Source organism: Mustela nigripes, chromosome 3, assembly GCF_022355385.1.
Source record: "Mustela nigripes isolate SB6536 chromosome 3, MUSNIG.SB6536, whole genome shotgun sequence".
NCBI classification, from domain to species: domain Eukaryota; kingdom Metazoa; phylum Chordata; class Mammalia; order Carnivora; family Mustelidae; genus Mustela; species Mustela nigripes.
The window spans coordinates 14808495-14825429 of record NC_081559.1 but is presented as its reverse complement, the minus strand read 5'-3'; the positions used below and the strand labels follow the sequence as shown (position 1 = coordinate 14825429).

At 45.9% G+C, this 16935-nt stretch overlaps 1 protein-coding gene across 5 annotated transcripts in view; it reads left to right on the top strand.

The window, feature by feature from the left end:
* The window catches only part of RAPH1 (Ras association (RalGDS/AF-6) and pleckstrin homology domains 1), a 97901-nt gene extending 82853 nt beyond the window's left edge, over positions 1–15048 (top strand). For all 5 annotated transcript variants that reach the window (XM_059393247.1, XM_059393249.1, XM_059393248.1 and 2 more), the window contains 4 exons: positions 5019–5117; positions 6151–6271; positions 10275–10417; positions 12989–15048. In XM_059393247.1, the coding sequence (XP_059249230.1) occupies positions 5019–5117; positions 6151–6271; positions 10275–10417; positions 12989–15040 (2415 nt within the window). In that variant the 3' untranslated portion in view covers positions 15041–15048. The remainder of the gene's footprint in view (positions 1–5018; positions 5118–6150; positions 6272–10274; positions 10418–12988) is intronic.
* The last annotated feature ends 1887 nt before the right edge of the window (positions 15049–16935 follow it).

Here is a 16935-nt window from a genome sequence, read left to right as displayed (position 1 = left end):
ATAGTCTCTCATGGTTCACCTCCCCTTCTAATTTCCCTCAACTCCCTTCTCCTCTCCATCTCCCCTTGTCCTCCATGCTATTTGTTATGCTCCAGAAATAAGTGAAACCATATGATAATTGACTCTCTGCTTGGCTTATTTCACTCAACACAATCTCTTCCAGTCCCATCCATGTTGCTACAAAAGTTGGGTATTCATCCTTTCTGATGGAGGCATAATACTCCATAGTGTATATGGGCCACATCTTCCTTATCCATTCGTCTGTTGAAGGGCATCTTGGTTCTTTCCACAGTTTGGCGACTGTGGACATTGCTGCTATAAATTTGGGGTACAGATGGCCCTTCTTTTCACTACATCTGTATCTTTGGGGTAAATACCCAGTAGTGCAATGCAGGGTCATAGGGAAGCTCTGTTTTTAATTTCTTGAGGACTCTCCACACTCTTTTCCAAAGTGGCTGTACCAACTTGCATTCCCACCAACAGTATAAGAGCGTTCCCCTTTCTTCACATCGTCTCCAGCACATGTTGTTTCCTGTCTTGCTAATTTTGGCCATTCTAACAGGTGTAAGGTGATGTCTCAATGTGGTTTTAATTTGAATCTCCCTGATGGCTAGTGATGATGAACATTTTTTCATGTGTCTGATAGCCATTTGTATGTCTTCATTGGAGAAGTGTCTGTCCATATCTTCTGCCCATTTTTTTATATGATTATCTGTTTTGTATGTGTTGAGTTTGAGGAGTTCTTTATAGATCCTGGATATCAACCTTTTGTCTGTACTGTCCTTTGCAAATATCTTCTCCCATTCCGTGGGTTGACTCTTTGTTTTGTTGACTGTCTCCTTTGCTGTGCAGAAGCTTTTGATCTTAATGAAGTCCCAAAAGGTCATCTTCGCTTTTGTTTCCTTTGCCTTTGGAGACATACCTTTAAAGAAGTTGCTGTGGCTGATATCGAAGAGGTTACTGCCTCTGTTCTCCTCTAGGATTCTGATGGATTCCTGTCTCACGTTGAGGTCTTTTATCCACTTTGAGTTTATCTTTGTGTACGGTGTAAGAGAATGGTCAAGTTTCATTCTTCTACATATAGCTGTCCAGTTTTCCCAGCACCATTTATTGAAGAGACATGACCTTTCTTCCTTAAAAGCTATTCATTTGTTAAGGGGGGAACAGTTTGATTATATTTTCTCTTTGGAATCTTTAAGAATCTAAATGTTAAGCTTCTCATTTTTGGCAAAGAATGTCTCCTTCATACTTGCTCTTAGCTCTTGTGTGAATTTTAATTTTTTTAAAGATTTTATTTATTTATTAGACCACAAGAGGGGGGAAGGGGCAGGGAGAGGGACAAGCAGACTCCCCACTGAGCAGGGAGCCCGACTCAACTTGGGCTCTGTCCCAGGACCCTGGGGTCATGACCTGAACCAGAGGCGGATACTTACCCCACTTGAGCCACCCAAGTGCTCTTCTTGTGTGATATTGTGGGGGGAAAAGAGAGGCAGTACGTTAGGAAGATGATTTCACTACTAATAAGACAGAAGTATAACATTATTATTAAGAACATAGGCCCTAGAATGAGATGGCATGGTTTCAAATCCTGGTTTTTTCACTAATAAGCATGAATATGTGAGCAACTTAAAGTTACTGTCTTAACCCCTCTGTGCCTCAGTTTCTCTTCATTTGATGAAGATAGTAATATGTAACTCATTGGGTTTTCCTGAGGCGGGAATAAGCTAATTAATATATGTGACATATTTAGTAAATAATACCTGGCATATACTAAGTGCTCAATAAATGCCACTTTTTAAAAGAAGTTCTTTCTTAGGGCTCAAACTCACAAGTCCAAGATCAAGAGTTATATCCTCTCCTGACTAAGCCAGCCAGACATCCCAATAGATGTCACTTTTAATGAAATAATATACTGGTGGAATTGGTGCAGAGCCTGGGTGAAAAAGACAAGTTGTGACAAGTTGTGAGGTCCTGAAATGAAACTAGCAAGTGATCTGCAAATACTTAAAGCATATCATAGGGGCACTTGGATGCCTTAGTTGATTAGGTGTCCAACTCTTGATTTCGACTCAGATCATAATCGCAGGGTCATGAGATCGAGCCCCATGTCAGGCTCTACTCAACACAGTCGGCTTGGATTCTCTTCTGTCTCCCACTCCCTCTGCCCCATCCCACTCCTGTGTGCATGCACACAGGAAATAAAATGTTGTGTGTGTGTTTTTTTTTTTTTAAATCATACCATAGTATTCTTCGTGGTGTTGTTTGGCCTGTCAGGTAGGAGAAATGAGGAGAAAAGGAGAGAGAATTGTTTCTCTTTTATTTTCTCTGATGTTGTATTGATAAAAACACTCCCTTAGTGTATGGAGTGATTGGAACGCACTCAGGCAGGTCCATGGCCCATGCATGATGGGTAGCCCTGCTCTCGGGAAATGGAAGGAATCAGTCAAGAATGGTTTGTGACTCGCCGTAAAGAGGGGGCTGGTGGTAAAGGCTGAGAGCTATCCAAGAGCCTCTTGTTCAGATGTCCAGACCCTGTCCTATAGGTGGTGCCTGAGTGACACAGAAAATAGAACAGCCACTCTTTGAGCCCTCGCTGGTAACACCAATGAAAGCCCTTTCTCAGCCGGCCCATTTTATCTTCCGCGTGAACTGGGGCTTCTGTTTTGCTCACAGGGTATCCCAATGCCTACTTAAAGATCTGGCAAATAGTTCTTATTCAATAAATACCTGTTGCATGAATGAATGAGATAAAATCCCCCTTCCTCCTTCTATGGAAAAATACATCTTGTCTACCTGTCTTCCTTTGCTTTTTTGAGATTGCTGTGGTGGTTTATTATAATGTGATTTAATAAGGGTGAGGGAATATATTCCAAGAGAATGCTGTGGGACTTACAAGGAGAGAAAACTGTTAAGTATTATTTGGCTAATCTCTTTTTTGTGTGTGTGGTTTTGGGATAGAATTTAGTGATTCGTCAGCTGCATGAAACACCCAGTGCTCATTATATCAAGTGTCCTCCTTATATTGCCCAACTGCCTCTTCCCCTGACCCACCTCCCCTCCAGCAGCCCTCAGTCTGTTTCTTACAGTTAAGTCTCTTATGGTTTGCCTTCCTCTCTGTTACCATCTTATTTTATTTTTTCCTTCCCTTCCTCTATGCTCATCTGTTTTGTTTCTTTAATTCCACATATTAGTGAAATTATATGGTATTTGTCATTCTCTGTTTTGCTTAGCATAATACCCTCTAGTTCCATCCACATCATTTGCCAACTACTTTTTGTTGATGATTTATTGTTTAAAACTTTCACTCTAGCCTTTAATGACTAAATTGGTTTTGGTATTAAATGTTTTATTATAGGAGCTGAACTCTATATTACAATGTATAGAATAGAATAAATGGATTTAAATTTCTCTCACTGTAGACCAGAGAGATTGACTTTTTTTTTTTTTTTTTTTAAGAGACCACATACAGGAATGAGCAGGGTTGGGGAGGGGCAGAGGAAGAGAAAATCTTAAGCAGGCTTCATGCCCAGCGTGGAGCCCGACTCAGGGCTCAATCTCACCTAACCCAAAATCAAGAGTCTGATGCTTAGCCGATTGAGCCACCCACGTGCCCCAAGATTGATTTATAACAATGCAGATACATATACATAACTTATATGGGTGGTCATATATTTCTGCAGCATTGAGAACTTATCCAAATTGCTTATTTTATTGATCTCATGGATTTCCACAACAAATGTGGTTAGAGAATCTTTAAAGCCTTTTATAGGGTGCCTGGGTGGCTCAGTGGGTTAAGCCTCTGCCTTCGGCTCAGGTCATGATCTCAGGGTCCTGAGATCAAGTCCCGCATCGGGCTCTCTGCTCAGAAGGGAGCCTGCTTCTCTCTCTCTCTGCCTGCCTCTCTGCCTCCTTGTGATCTCTCTCTGTCAAATAAACAAATAAAATCTAAAAAAAAAAATTAAAATAAAGCCTCTTATAATTTAACATAATCTTAAATATTTCCCCAGGTATAATGTAGTTATTTAAAAAATTTTTCCAGAATAATTGAAAAGAGAAGTAATAATTAACAACCATAACATTCAGAACCAAGTATGATTTAGGGTTTTTCTTTCCAGGGAACTAGTGGTTGTGGCACAGTAGAGTTAAAATACCTTAAGTCTCTTCTAGCAGTTGCATTGTATAGCTGGTCAGTCAGTCACCCCCATCCAAACTGGGGCTGGAAAGTGACAACTGAATCCGCTGATGCAGCTGAAAAGCTGCTCCTTCCCTGGAGGACATGTGCTGTGGGCAGATAGTGTGCAGAGCAGTGCTTAGTCCACAACAGGGGGCACCACTGCACCAGTGTGAGCGCCCACTCGTGTCCCAGGTGCTGTGCCCTCACCCACCCCACCTACGGGGTCACCCCCAGAGAAGTGCTAGAAGCTTTACCAAACACCCTCTCAATTCCTGATTCCAGTGGGTTCAAAGTGAAATCGAAGTCTTCCCTTTTCATCTTGTAGATGAAGAGTGCTCTTGAGTTTGTTAACTTTGATGGACTGTGTTTCTCTGAAATATAGAAGGAGTATCTTGGGATTTGCCATGCTATAAAGGTTTTTTTTTTTTTTAATTTGCATATCTTGAGCTAAAATTTAACCAGTTTCTTTATAGTTTTTTTTTTTATTTTTAAATTTATTTTTAGTTATTTATTCATTAGGGAGAGAGCAGGGGGTAGGGACAGAGGAAAGGATAGAGAGAATCCTAAGCAGGTGCTTGATCTCACAACCTTGAGATCATGACCCGAGCCAAAATCAAGAGTCGGCTGCTAAACCACTTGAGCCACCCAGGCACCCTGCTTTGTAGTTCATTTTGTAAAAATACTTATGGGCCATTTTATTTGGCCTTATGGCCATATAAGAGGTACAAATTATTTTTGGCCTTGACTCTGATGGCCTATAACTTGTCAGGGTCTGTTTAAGCTTTGATGGGTTTTTCTTTAGTTCTTCAGGGTACTGAATTGGACTTTGCCTTTAATCTCGCAGCACCCACAGATCCAGAAGAAATCTCAGTATATCAAGTACCTTTGCTGTGATGACATGAGGACCCTGCATCAGTGGGTCAATGGTATCCGCATTGCAAAGGTAGGGTGTTCTTTTTTGGTTTGATGGTAGAAGAATTAGGTGTTTTATGAAATGGCTTTGATTATCATGACAGTTATTCTAATCATTCATGTTTATTATTTTTTCAGTGTTTCCTGAGGCCTAAGTTTTTTGTTTTAAATGTCTTAGGGAATAAACATTTAACAGTTGGTATCCATGGACTAATACTGCTGGTAAAAGCTTGTGTGTAGATTTATTTTGGCTCTGAAGAACACGGTATATGATTCTTACATAGCAGAGTTTAGCCTAAGCAAAAGAAATTTTTGGAGAATTAAAATGCCTCAGGGTGGGAATAGGGGAAGGAAGGAGAGAAGGTGGGGAGGGAAAGGAAAGGAAGAAGGGGAGGAAGCAAAGGAGCAGAACACGGGATTTTTAGGGCCGTGGAAATATTCATACTCCGTGTGATACTGTAATGGTAAATGCATGTCATTATACATTTCTCCAAACCCATCCAATGTACAACACCAGGAGTAAACCTAAGGTAAACGGTGGGCTTTGATTATTATGTGTGTTAATGTAGGTTCATTGATTGAAACAAATGCACCCTCTGGTGGAGAATATTGATAAATGAGAGACTGGGCATGGGCGGCGGCACAGGGCACACGGGGAGTTTTTCTGCCTTCCTCTCAGTTTCGCTGTGAACCTAAAACTGCTCAAAAAAAAAAAAGAGTCTTTGAAAAAAATTTTAAGGCTATCTTGAAGATGATTACACATACAACATGAAGGAATATTTATGTGCATTAAGTGAAAATAAAATTTATGATAGCTATAAAATCAAAATTGCTTTGGGAATAACAAAAAGCCTTTATATTGATAATGAACAAATCAAATGTTAACTTCTTGCTACCTTTCTTAAAATGAGGATAAATAAGAGTTGATGGTAATTTCTTGGTATTAAAAATGATTTTTGAAGTATTACAGGTATTAATTTGAATGCAAACTCTGAATCATTAAACATCCATCTGTATCATACCCAGTAATGTTCAGATGTCATCATTTACTGCCTTCTGTTTAGTACGGGAAACAGCTCTACATGAACTATCAAGACGCCCTGAAGAGGACAGAGTCCGCTTACGATTGGACTTCCTTATCCAGCTCCAGCATTAAATCAGGATCCAGTTCTTCCAGCATCCCAGGTAGTTTGAAATGCTGACAGCAAATATAAAGACCTCTCTGTAGACTGGAGGCAGGCCTGGTTCTTTCAGTGAGGTTCTTAAAACCAGAGCTGGACCTGATGTCTAAATTATAATGTCTTTATTATAAAACCACCAAATATTCGGTGGTTAGAGGGGACAGTATCATGGACTAGTTCACAAATGTATTTGTTATGGAGCACCAGTATATAGACTTTTAAATCTAAGAGTGTTGTTAAATATATCTATAACGTTTATTTCGAACTCCATCATACTGCTGAATAGCAACTATTAATGCATACCTGGGGATAGAAAAATTGCTTGGAGAAAGTCTCCATACCCAGAATCCATGATGAAACTGCCTTCCTTCCCCGTAGGTTTCCCGACATCTCAGCAGAGTGGAAATAACTGCAACTAGTTCAGTATCACAGTTAAGGAGGCTATTTAAGTCATCAAACTTACTAAAGTTTTCCCAAGAAATCAGTCATACTCAGAAAGTGCTTATTTTCAGATTCCTACATCCTTCAAACAAGTGTGCTATGATCACACCTTAAAATGAATGCTTCTTTCCCTTCAGAATATTCCGTGAATGATAACTGTGTCCTCTAAAAGCGAAATATTTTTGTTCCGACATCACATAAAATAACAACTTCAGGAAATACTTGACTTAAAAAAAAAAAAAAAAAAACTTTCATTTTATTTACTAGTACAACATATAAATTAATCTTTCAGTGTATGTTTTTGCCTGGCTATGTATGTACACTTTAAGGAAATTCTACATTCAGAATCTATTTTACTTTAGGATAAAATAACTATGGACTTTATTTAAAAAGAAGTATTTGACTAAAAAGTTGTATAATTATTTCATCTCTAAGTAAGTAGAAACAAAATGAGAATGTGTATAAACATGGGTTAGTATACATGTATTTCCTAGTGCTGTCCACTAAGAAAAATAGGAGCAGTGACATCCCAAGAGCAGTGAAAATACAGGGTATCTTCATCTTGGTCTTCTAATACCATTATCCAGAACAAAGGAACTAGGGCTATGGCAGAGAATAAGATGAGCCTGAAGCAGCTTATGATGAAGGAAGTGCTCCGAAAACACGGTGATGGGGCTGTGCAAAGGGACACGGGAGCCAACCTGAGAGAGTGTCCAGGGGCCAAAGCTGAAACAGTTCGAGCAACGGAATAACAGTATAATATTACAATCCAAATTATAAATAGCCATCAGTCCATGCTGATAAACCTTATTAAATACATAAATAAATGGGGAAGAGGCCGATCTTCTGTGCGGAGTATTCTCTAAATGCTTTATGCAGATACTCAACCCTCAGGGAGATGGAGCTTAACTCCCCCCTCCTTAAGTGCGGGTCGTGCAGAGTGACTGGTTTCCAAAGAGGCTAGTTGAGTGTGGGGGAAAGGGGAGGAACTTTACAGTGGAAAAATCTAACAAACAGTACCCCAGCTGAGTGATCAAGGTCAGTACCTTCAGTAATATCTTCTGCTGGTAGCATGTACCCTTTACCTGATGTGATGAGACTGCCACTTCCCCTCCTCTTGGTCATCCTCTCCAAATTTCATAACCCAGTCTAATCAAGAGGAAAACATCAGACAAATCAAAATTGAGAGACATTCGGTAAAATACCTGATCCAGTACTCCTCAGAACTGTCAAGGCCATCAAAAACAAAGAAAGCCTGAGAAACTGTCATAGGAGACATGACAATTAACTATAATGTTATATCCTGGATCCAAAAAAAAAGACATTATGGAAAAACTAGGGAAATCCAAATAAAGTTTGGAGTGTAGTTAATAGTGATATATCTGTGTTGGTTCCTTGTTGTGACAAATGTACATGGGAATGTAGCAAGTTAATAATGAGGTCAGTTGGGTGCTGGGTATGTAGGAACTCTTTCTAGCTTTGCAACTTTTCCACAAATCTAAAACTACTCTGAAAATGTTTGTTTATTAAAGGGGAAGAAGACACTTGAGATAATGAATTGAGAAAGGCAAGGTAAAAGTATGTCACAAGTTAAGATTTTTGGAAAATTAAGGGAAAGATTGGGGGAAAAGATGCCATAATCTTTTTTTTTTTTAGTTCATATAGCATCAGTGCAGGTGCATTAATCCACATTTTTGAAGTGGTGTGTGGTGCCTTTTCCTAGGCCAGCATCATCCCTCCTTATACAGTGTTAAGTATTATGCAGACTTTTAAATATAAATTGCAAAATCGTATACACTGATGATGAAGAGAGCTCAAGGATTCACGTGTTCCAGCCTCCTTTCTTACAGGCTCTTGTTCTGGTTGGTAATTAAATAAGGATGTAGGAGGCTAATGAGGTTGCAACTTTTTAAAAAACACTCAGCAGTTACACAAGAAACAAGTGTTGGCAAGGATGTAGAGAAAAGGAACCCTTATGCACTGTGGTGGGAATGCAAATTGGTGCGGTCACTGTGGAAAACAGTATGGAGGTTCCTCAAAAAGTTAAAAATGGAAGTACCCTACGATCTAGGAATCACACCCCGGGGTATCTACTCAAAGAAGACAAAGACACTAGTTCAAAAGGATATACACCCCTGTGTTTATGGCAGCGTTATTTACAATAGCCAAGCTGTGGAACCGTGGAAGAGTCCAGATGTCTGTAGATGGATGAATGGATAAAGAAGACGTGATGTGGGGGTGTGTGGGGTGTGTGTGGGGCGTGTTTCCCACAGGAAAATTATTCAGCTGTAAAAAATAAAACCTTCGCTGTTTGCAACAACATGGATGGAGCTAGGGAATGTTATGCTAAGTGAAGTAAGTCAGAGAAGGACAAATACCAAATGATTTCACTCAAACAGAGAGAGAGAGACAAACCAAGAAATAGACTATTAACTATAGATAACGAGCTGAGGGTCACCAGAGGAGAGGTGGCGGGGGGATGGGTGAACTAGGCGATGGGGACGAGGGAGCACCTGCTGTGAGGAGCACTGGGTAATGTGTCGAATTGTTGAATCACCATATTGTAAACCTGAAACTAATAATAACACTGTATGTTAACTATACTGGAATTAAAGTAAAAAATTTTAAAAAGACCCAGCAACTGAATGATGAAGAAAGAAGAAAACAGAGTAGGTTTTATCCTCTATTTTTGCCTGAGGATATGTCTTAACTTGATCCGAAGGACGTTGTGGCTGTTACCTCTGTACTGCTTCGGCTGACCTGGCGGGCTTGATTGGTAAAGCAATCTAATAATACCCCCCTCCACAGAGTCCTTGGATAGGGTGAGCTTTAACACCGGAATCTCCACCAGATGTCGGCCATTAGACTAGGTGCTTCCATATTTTACCTGACGTGGGGGCCAGTGACATAATCTCCCCAGGTCCCTCCCCAGACAGACATCCAGTGTATCTTTCACTGTTCCCAGCAACCCTGAGCTCAAGTGAGAAGTGGGATTCAGGTACTGGCTCCACCACGCAGCAGTTAACACTATAGCCTGGCCTCCAGACAAGGCAGGAACACCTTTCCAGGGTTGTCAGGATACCAGTAATGTTACACAAACCTTTCATTACAGTGTGCAGTCTGTCATGGTGAACTGTTCATTAGTTTTTTTATTTTATTTTATTTATTTATTTGACAGAGAGAGAGATCACAAGTAGGCAGAGAGGCAGGCGGGGGGGAGGGGGGGGAAGCAGGCCCCCTGCTGAGCAGAGAGCCCAATGGAGGGCTCGATCCCAGAACCCTGAGATCATGACCTGAGCCGAAGGCAGAGGCTTAACTCACTAAGTCACGCAGACACCCCAAGGTGAACTGTTTAAAAAGAATCAGGATTTCCTATTTGCCTAAGATAAGGGAAGTTTTCTAGAGGAAAGTTCAGACTGTGTTTATATGGAGTGAATTTAGTAAAAGTAACTTGTTGCAGTGCTGCATCTGATGTTGTGTGAAAAAGCTTGCTGGGAGTCCATGTTCATACTGTCGGAATAACAACTTATTTCATCCTTTTTTTTTTTTTAATCTGTTTTAAACAGAGTCTCAGTCAAATCATTCTAACCAGTCTGACAGTGGAGTATCTGATACTCAGCCAGCGGGACACGTCCGCTCTCAGAGTATTGTGAGCTCCATCTTCTCTGAAGCCTGGAAACGTGGTACTCAGTTGGAAGAATCCAGCAAGGTGGGTACACACTGCTGTTAATTTATATTAAAAAAAAAAAAAAATCTCTTCTGTTCCATGGGTTAGTCTGTTGCTCTTTTATTCCTTAATTAGAACTCTTTCTGGGCCCTATTTCGGTATTCTTACTTTGACTTCTCTTCAGAAATGAGTATCTGTGAATTGGCTCTATTGACCTAAGATCTCAAACTGGCAATTTAACAACTTACCAGTGGCTCAGACTTTAAGGAATAGTGACTTCTTCCTTTTCACCCTTAATCAGTTGGGATGAACCAATGCCATTTAATGCCAGTGCCCTAACTTAGTTTCAGAGAAGCTGCTAATGGTTCACTGTTCATTATTAATTTCATTTATTCAGACTCATTCCTTTGTCTTCTATTCTTTCATGCTTTTTGGCATTTCTCTGCACATTGATGAATTTTCTCAAATTTTAGTACATGCTGAAGACTAAATTTAGATTAATCCCCTTCAAATTTTGGATCCCTGGGCTTTGTATGGTATCTTGTTCAATGACACTGAAGGACGAGTTATAATTGCAGGACTGTTTAGAAATATGTAGGTTCTTTAGCCCGGGTTAAAGACAGCATAGAGGCCTGCCTCTGAAGTTCTGTGGACAGCTTCGTGTCCTGGCCGTGCTTGCCCTCTGAGCAGGAGACGCTCAGGCCATCACTGAGGGACCAGTGGCACAGCTGGCCTCAGTGTTGTGTTTTTACCCAGTAACCATTGTGATTTTTTTGTTGTTTTGGTTTGGATCACTTAGGCAGAAACACTCACCAATGAGAATTAAGTGGATAATTTTCCTTGATTTATTCCTTAATTTGCATCTGTGGTATACTAACTGCCCCTCAGCAAGAGGCGTTAATAGCCCAGTGTGGGGTGGAACACTTTTGTCTTAGAAATATTTGAAAATTGGCTCTAATGACATGAAGTCACAAAACTGTTTAACTCCCTTATCAGGGGCTCAGATTTTAAGAAGTAATTCCATCTCCCTTTCCCTATTTAATCAGTTGGGATGAAACAGCCCTCTCTGGTGCTAATAACTGTATACCCAGTTAGAGAAGCAGATTTACACAATTCAGGTACCTAAAGAAAAGTCCTCTGCCTTACTAAATTTTTAATAGTGTTGACCATGTATATATTAAATGAAAGGCCAAGAGAAAAAATAATAATAAACAAAAGGTCCGAATGCTCCGTGCTGAAGCAGCGGAGTTGGTCGGGATAGTTTCTGGCGCGCACCGTGCCGTGCAGAAGCCATAGTCTGTCTGTCTTGACCCCACCTGTGTTTCTTCTGTTACCTCAACCTCAGGTGCCAAATGAGAAGGCCAGCACGGCTAAGGTCTGCATCCCCGCAGCAGCCAGGACAGGGTCAAGTTAAGGTCAGGGCTGTTCTTTGGAAACACATTAACCTGGGTGACTCCTATAACCAAGTCTCACAGACTAATGCTTTTACTTCATGCAGTTTTTAAAGAAACGTGAGTGTCCTGGTGGGCCTTAGAATTCACCCCATCCTGAGCCTACTCAGTCTACTAACCTGAGTATTCTTGATGGCTAATAGATGTCATTTGTGATTCGGAAACGTGGTTTCTCTTGGATCCTCACAGTCTGTTCAGAGAACCTAAAACACTTGCCCAGACTTCATTAAACCAAGGGACCTCCCTTCGCTCTTTCCAAAAGCACTTGAACCACACTCGTGCATGCGTGGCTCCGTGACACAGACGACCAGACGACTGGGCAGTGCCTGAGATACCCCAAGGGGCTGGTCAGCTGGTTGTTGGCAAACTCTAGCTGCGATTTCTGGATACATTTCCTTTAGTTTTCTAAGGTTTCCTCTCATTTCCTCCTGCCTTTTTCTGTATGATGTTTTTAAAATCTTTTGCTGTAATGTTTATAAGGATTTCTTTATGTATTTTACGGTAAAGCAAATGTAAAGAATGCTCCCCCTTTACCTGCATTGCTGGACTTCTGTGCATGTTGGATGCAAGTGTCTCACACGAACACGAGTGTGTGTGTCAAGCTCATTCATTCCTGTGTGACTGTGCACGCCCTGCTGAACATTCTCGTATTTCTCACGTGTCCGCTTGCTAGCGTCACAAAGCCATCCTCATTCCTCAGGAGGCCCTCCGCCAGCACCCCTAAGCCCACTTACGGCATCTGCTTGGTGTGGATGCAGCCGTGGACTGAAGGGTGAACGGAGCGGCCACATCCCCGCTTGCCACAGTCCGGGGGGGAGGCAGTGCACAGAGGTCCTCCCGCCGGAGCTCCTGTCACGGCAGGTGCGCGAGACGGCTCCGAAGTCAGGCCGCCCATCACCGGTCAGCCGGACGTTTCCCTAGACTGTTAGGCAGTCTCGCCACTTGAGAGTATTGCCGGGAGGGCCAACTCCCTGTGCCTTCGTGGCCCGGGATCCGACTTTCACCTTCCTGACGTGGTTCCACTGCTGGATCCTTTCTCGCACGTCCCAGATTTCTTGCTGTTTAGCTGAACGCAGTCAAAGCTTACCTCTATAACTGTTGTGTTTGTTGTGTTTTCTCTCCCCCCCCCCCCCCCCACCCCGCTCCCTTGTGCTCCTTTTAGATCCGAGTGGAGTCTGTCAACCGACCCTACACCTCACTTATGCCCCCTTTATCCCCACAGCCCAAGCTGGTCACCCCCTACACTGCCTCACAGCCTTCCCCCCCTCTGCCGCCCCCGCCGCCGCCCCCTCCCCCACCCCCGCCTCCTCCCCCGCCCCCTCCCCCTCCTCTGCCCAGCCAGTCTGCACCTTCTGCTGGCTCGGCAGCCACCATGTTCGTCAAGTACAGCACAATAACCAGGCTGCAGAACGCTTCTCAGCACTCAGGACCCCTGTTCAAGCCTCCAGCACCCGCAGTGATGCAGTCTCTGACGTCCACCTCCCAGGCAGGAAAGCCTCAGATCCTGGTGCCCCCCAACGGAGTCGTTCCCCCGCCCCCTCCTCCGCCCCCGCCCCCCACGCCAGGCTCAGCCATGGCGCAGCTCAAACCCGCACCCTGCACCCCATCCCTCCCGCAGTTCAGCCCCCCGCCCCCTCCACTGAAGATTCATCACGTTCAGCATGCCGCCCAGGCGGCCCCTCCGACACCGCCACCACCGCCTCCTGTCCCTGCACCCCTCCCTCCCCAAGCGCCCCCCAAGCCCCTTGTGACCGTGCCCCTACCAACCAGCACCAAGCCCGTGCCACCTGCTATGACACAAGCGGTGCCACCCGCGCCTACTCCTCCAGCTCCCCCAGCAAAAAAGCAGCCCGCTTTCCCTGTGCCCCACGGCCCCCCCTCTTCCCCTGCTCCTCCTGCGCCAGTCCCCCCGCCAACACTGCCGAAGCAGCAGAGCTTCTGTGTAAAGCCACCTCCGTCCCCGCTGTCTCCGGTGCCCTCGGTCGTGAAGCAGATCGCCAGCCAGTTTCCGCCCCCTCCAGCCCCTCCCCCCGCGGAGCAGCCCTTCAAGCCTCCCTCGGCGAATGTGGCCCCACAGTCCCCTCCTGCTGTAAAAGCAAAACCCAAGTGGCAGCCCAGCTCTATCCCTGTCCCCTCTCCGGACTTCCCTCCTCCTCCACCTGAGAGCAGCCTGGTGTTTCCTCCTCCCCCTCCTCCCCCTCCTCCCCCTCCTCCTCCTCCTCCGCCCCCGCCCCCGCCCCCACCCGCCCCTGCTCCAGCCCCAGCCCCTCTGCCTCTGACAGCCACACCCCCGGCTTCTGCCTCTGACAAAAGTGGATCTCCGGGGAAGAAGACCAGTAAGACATGCAGCCCCGGGGCAAAGAAACCTCCCCCGACCCCACAGCGAAACTCCAGCATTAAGTCGAGCAGTGGCGCAGAGCACCCTGAGCCCAAGAGACCCTCCGTGGACAGTCTAGTGAGCAAGTTCGCGTCGCCGGCGGAACCCTCGGGGTCTCCCAGCAGAGAGACCCAGTCGCCTCCGGCAGCGCCCCCCAAGCCCGGAAAACTCAATCTTTCCGGAGTGAACCTTCCCGGAATTCTGCAGCAAGGGTGTGCGTCGGCCAAAGCCTCGGCCCTGGGTGGCCGTGGAAAGGGCTCTGCGGCCGAGTTCCCTTCTCCTCCGTCCGATTCGGACTTTCCCCCGCCTCCGCCTGAAATAGAGCTTCCTCTGCCCCCCGTAGAGATCCCCGCCGTCTTCTCGGGAAACACCTCGCCGAAAGTGGCCGTCGTCAATCCTCAGCCGCAGCCGTGGTCCAAAACGTCCACGAAGAAAGCCCCTCCGCCCACACGACCCAGGCGGAACGACAGCACCCGCCTCACGCAAGCAGAGGTCTCGGAGCAGCCCGCGACGGCCGCCGTCGTGCCGCAAGTGCCCACGTCCCCCAAGTCCAGCCTTAGTGTCCAGCCCGGATTCCTCGCCGACCTCAACAGGACGCTGCAGCGGAAGTCCGTCACCCGGCACGGCTCGCTCTCCTCCGCCCGCACGTCCCGGGCAGAGCCCACGGCCACCATGGACGACATGGCACTGCCGCCGCCGCCCCCGGAGCTGCTTTCCGAGCCGCAGAAGGCCGGCTTCGGAGGTGGCCACATAGCGGGCTATGCGACGTTGCGGAGAGGCCCCCCGCCCGCTCCCCCCAAAAGAGACCAGAGCACCAAGCTCTCGAGAGACTGGTAGCGGCTGCCGCCGGACTTTGTTGTCATGGTGTCTGTAACCAGTTCTACAATCAGCTCCCCTGACCGCCTGTGATTCTGGTGTTCAGAGCCTCCTAGTATGATGATGTGGTCATTCAGGTAGAACCCAGCTGTACGTGTGTGTACGTGTGCGTGGACACACATAGCTCCGCGCACATAGGTAGTGTGCGTATGTATATGTACGTGTATGTATACATATATGTATGTGTATGGATAGCTCCGAGCGAGTCTATTTATTCGTTCACCTCCTCCTCTGAAAATGGCTTGTGGATCTTGGGTGGAAGAGGCGTGGAAGCGGATGCGTGTCCTGTCCCTTAACGATCTCTGTGGTGGATCACGTGGATTGGACCGAAAACTCCCGGTGACGGGCTTGGAAGGCACTTGGAAGTGTCCCCGCGCGGCCTGTCGGTGCAGGCCGTGTGCTCCATATTGCGGAGTAGGCGTGCGGCGTGCGGTTTCTCCGCTGGAGAAGACCACGGAATGGTCGGTGCATCGGTGGGGCTTCGTGTCTGTTTCTCCCCAGTCGGCTGAAGGTCGAACCGCTCGGCTGGCGCGTGCTCCCTTGCACGCAAGGGGCACTCCACGTCGGGAAGCGGGCAGCAGCCGGCGGGGGGGGGGGGGGGGGGGGGCCCGGGGGGGTCCCGGGCCGTGCGGGCAGTTTGCACACCTGCCGCGTCCGTCCGCGCTCGCGCGTGGGAAGGAGACGCCCGCGTGCCCGAACCATTCTAGTCGCAGGAGCGCCGCCCTCATCCCGCCTGTGTCTAGGCTGTGCTCTGGCACAGGGAAGCTCTTTGTCGGCAATACATGGGTAATTCAGTACTGTAACCCCGGGTAGTTCTTTTTATACTGTTGGACTCTTTTCCCTGAGCTTTGCGAAGCCTCGAGTTTGGCTTCGTGATCCTTTTGTTTTGATTTTGTCGTCCGAGAGTATCTGCCGCGGTACCCCTGGAATGCTCCGCCCCGCTCTGTCTTTGGTCCCCGGTTATCTTGTGTGTGCTTTAGGTAGACGTGGATAGTAGAGATCTGTAGACAGTTGCTATTTCAAGTATACATATCCCATGTCCAATACAGTGCATCATGACAAAAAACAAAATTAGCTTCTGAAATAAGTCTTGTGTGTGTGTTGCTCTAGGGTGGGTGATTAGGAAAGAACAGAACGGCCCCCTGTGTGGGTATCATTAGGTTGTGTGTGGACTGTGATGTGCAACGAAGAATTCACTGAAGTGTGGGACTATCCCCGAGGGCGGGGGAGCGGGGAAGCGTTAGACGGGTTCATCCCTAGCCGCTGGCGCGCACTAGGACTCTTGCTTGCTTGGCCTGGCGGTGGAGATCCGTGCTCCCAGGGGTTCTGCCGGAGGAGTGTAGTCCGGGTAGAGTGAGTGGCATTACGTATCATGCATGTGCAGTTTGGTATGACATGAAATCATTAATGACACACTACAATCCTGTATGCTTCACACTACGCTTAATGCCTTTTTTTGTTTGTTTTTGTCCTGTGAATTTAACTTGGTATACTAGAGAAATGTGTACTGTCTCATCAGTTTATGATGAAGTGACCATTACAAATAAACGCAGTCTCAGAGCTGCTCTGAAACAACAACGAGCCATCCCAGCGGGGACGCAGGAGCACATCTTGCAGTGACACGCTCTGCCTGTCGTGAATAAGGATTTCCAGTGCAAACTGCAAAAATCTTTGACGTTGTCCCATAAGGAAAGTGATGTCAGTGCAGTGGGGCAAGTTAGTGAATAGTTGAAGAGTAAGCAGAAGTTGTACTATATACACAAGATACTGCTGTAAACCCACCTCCAAAACAGGATTGCATCACAGAATTCGAAGTGCACCTCTCCGTTCCTAGATCTCTAGGACACTGTTAGCAG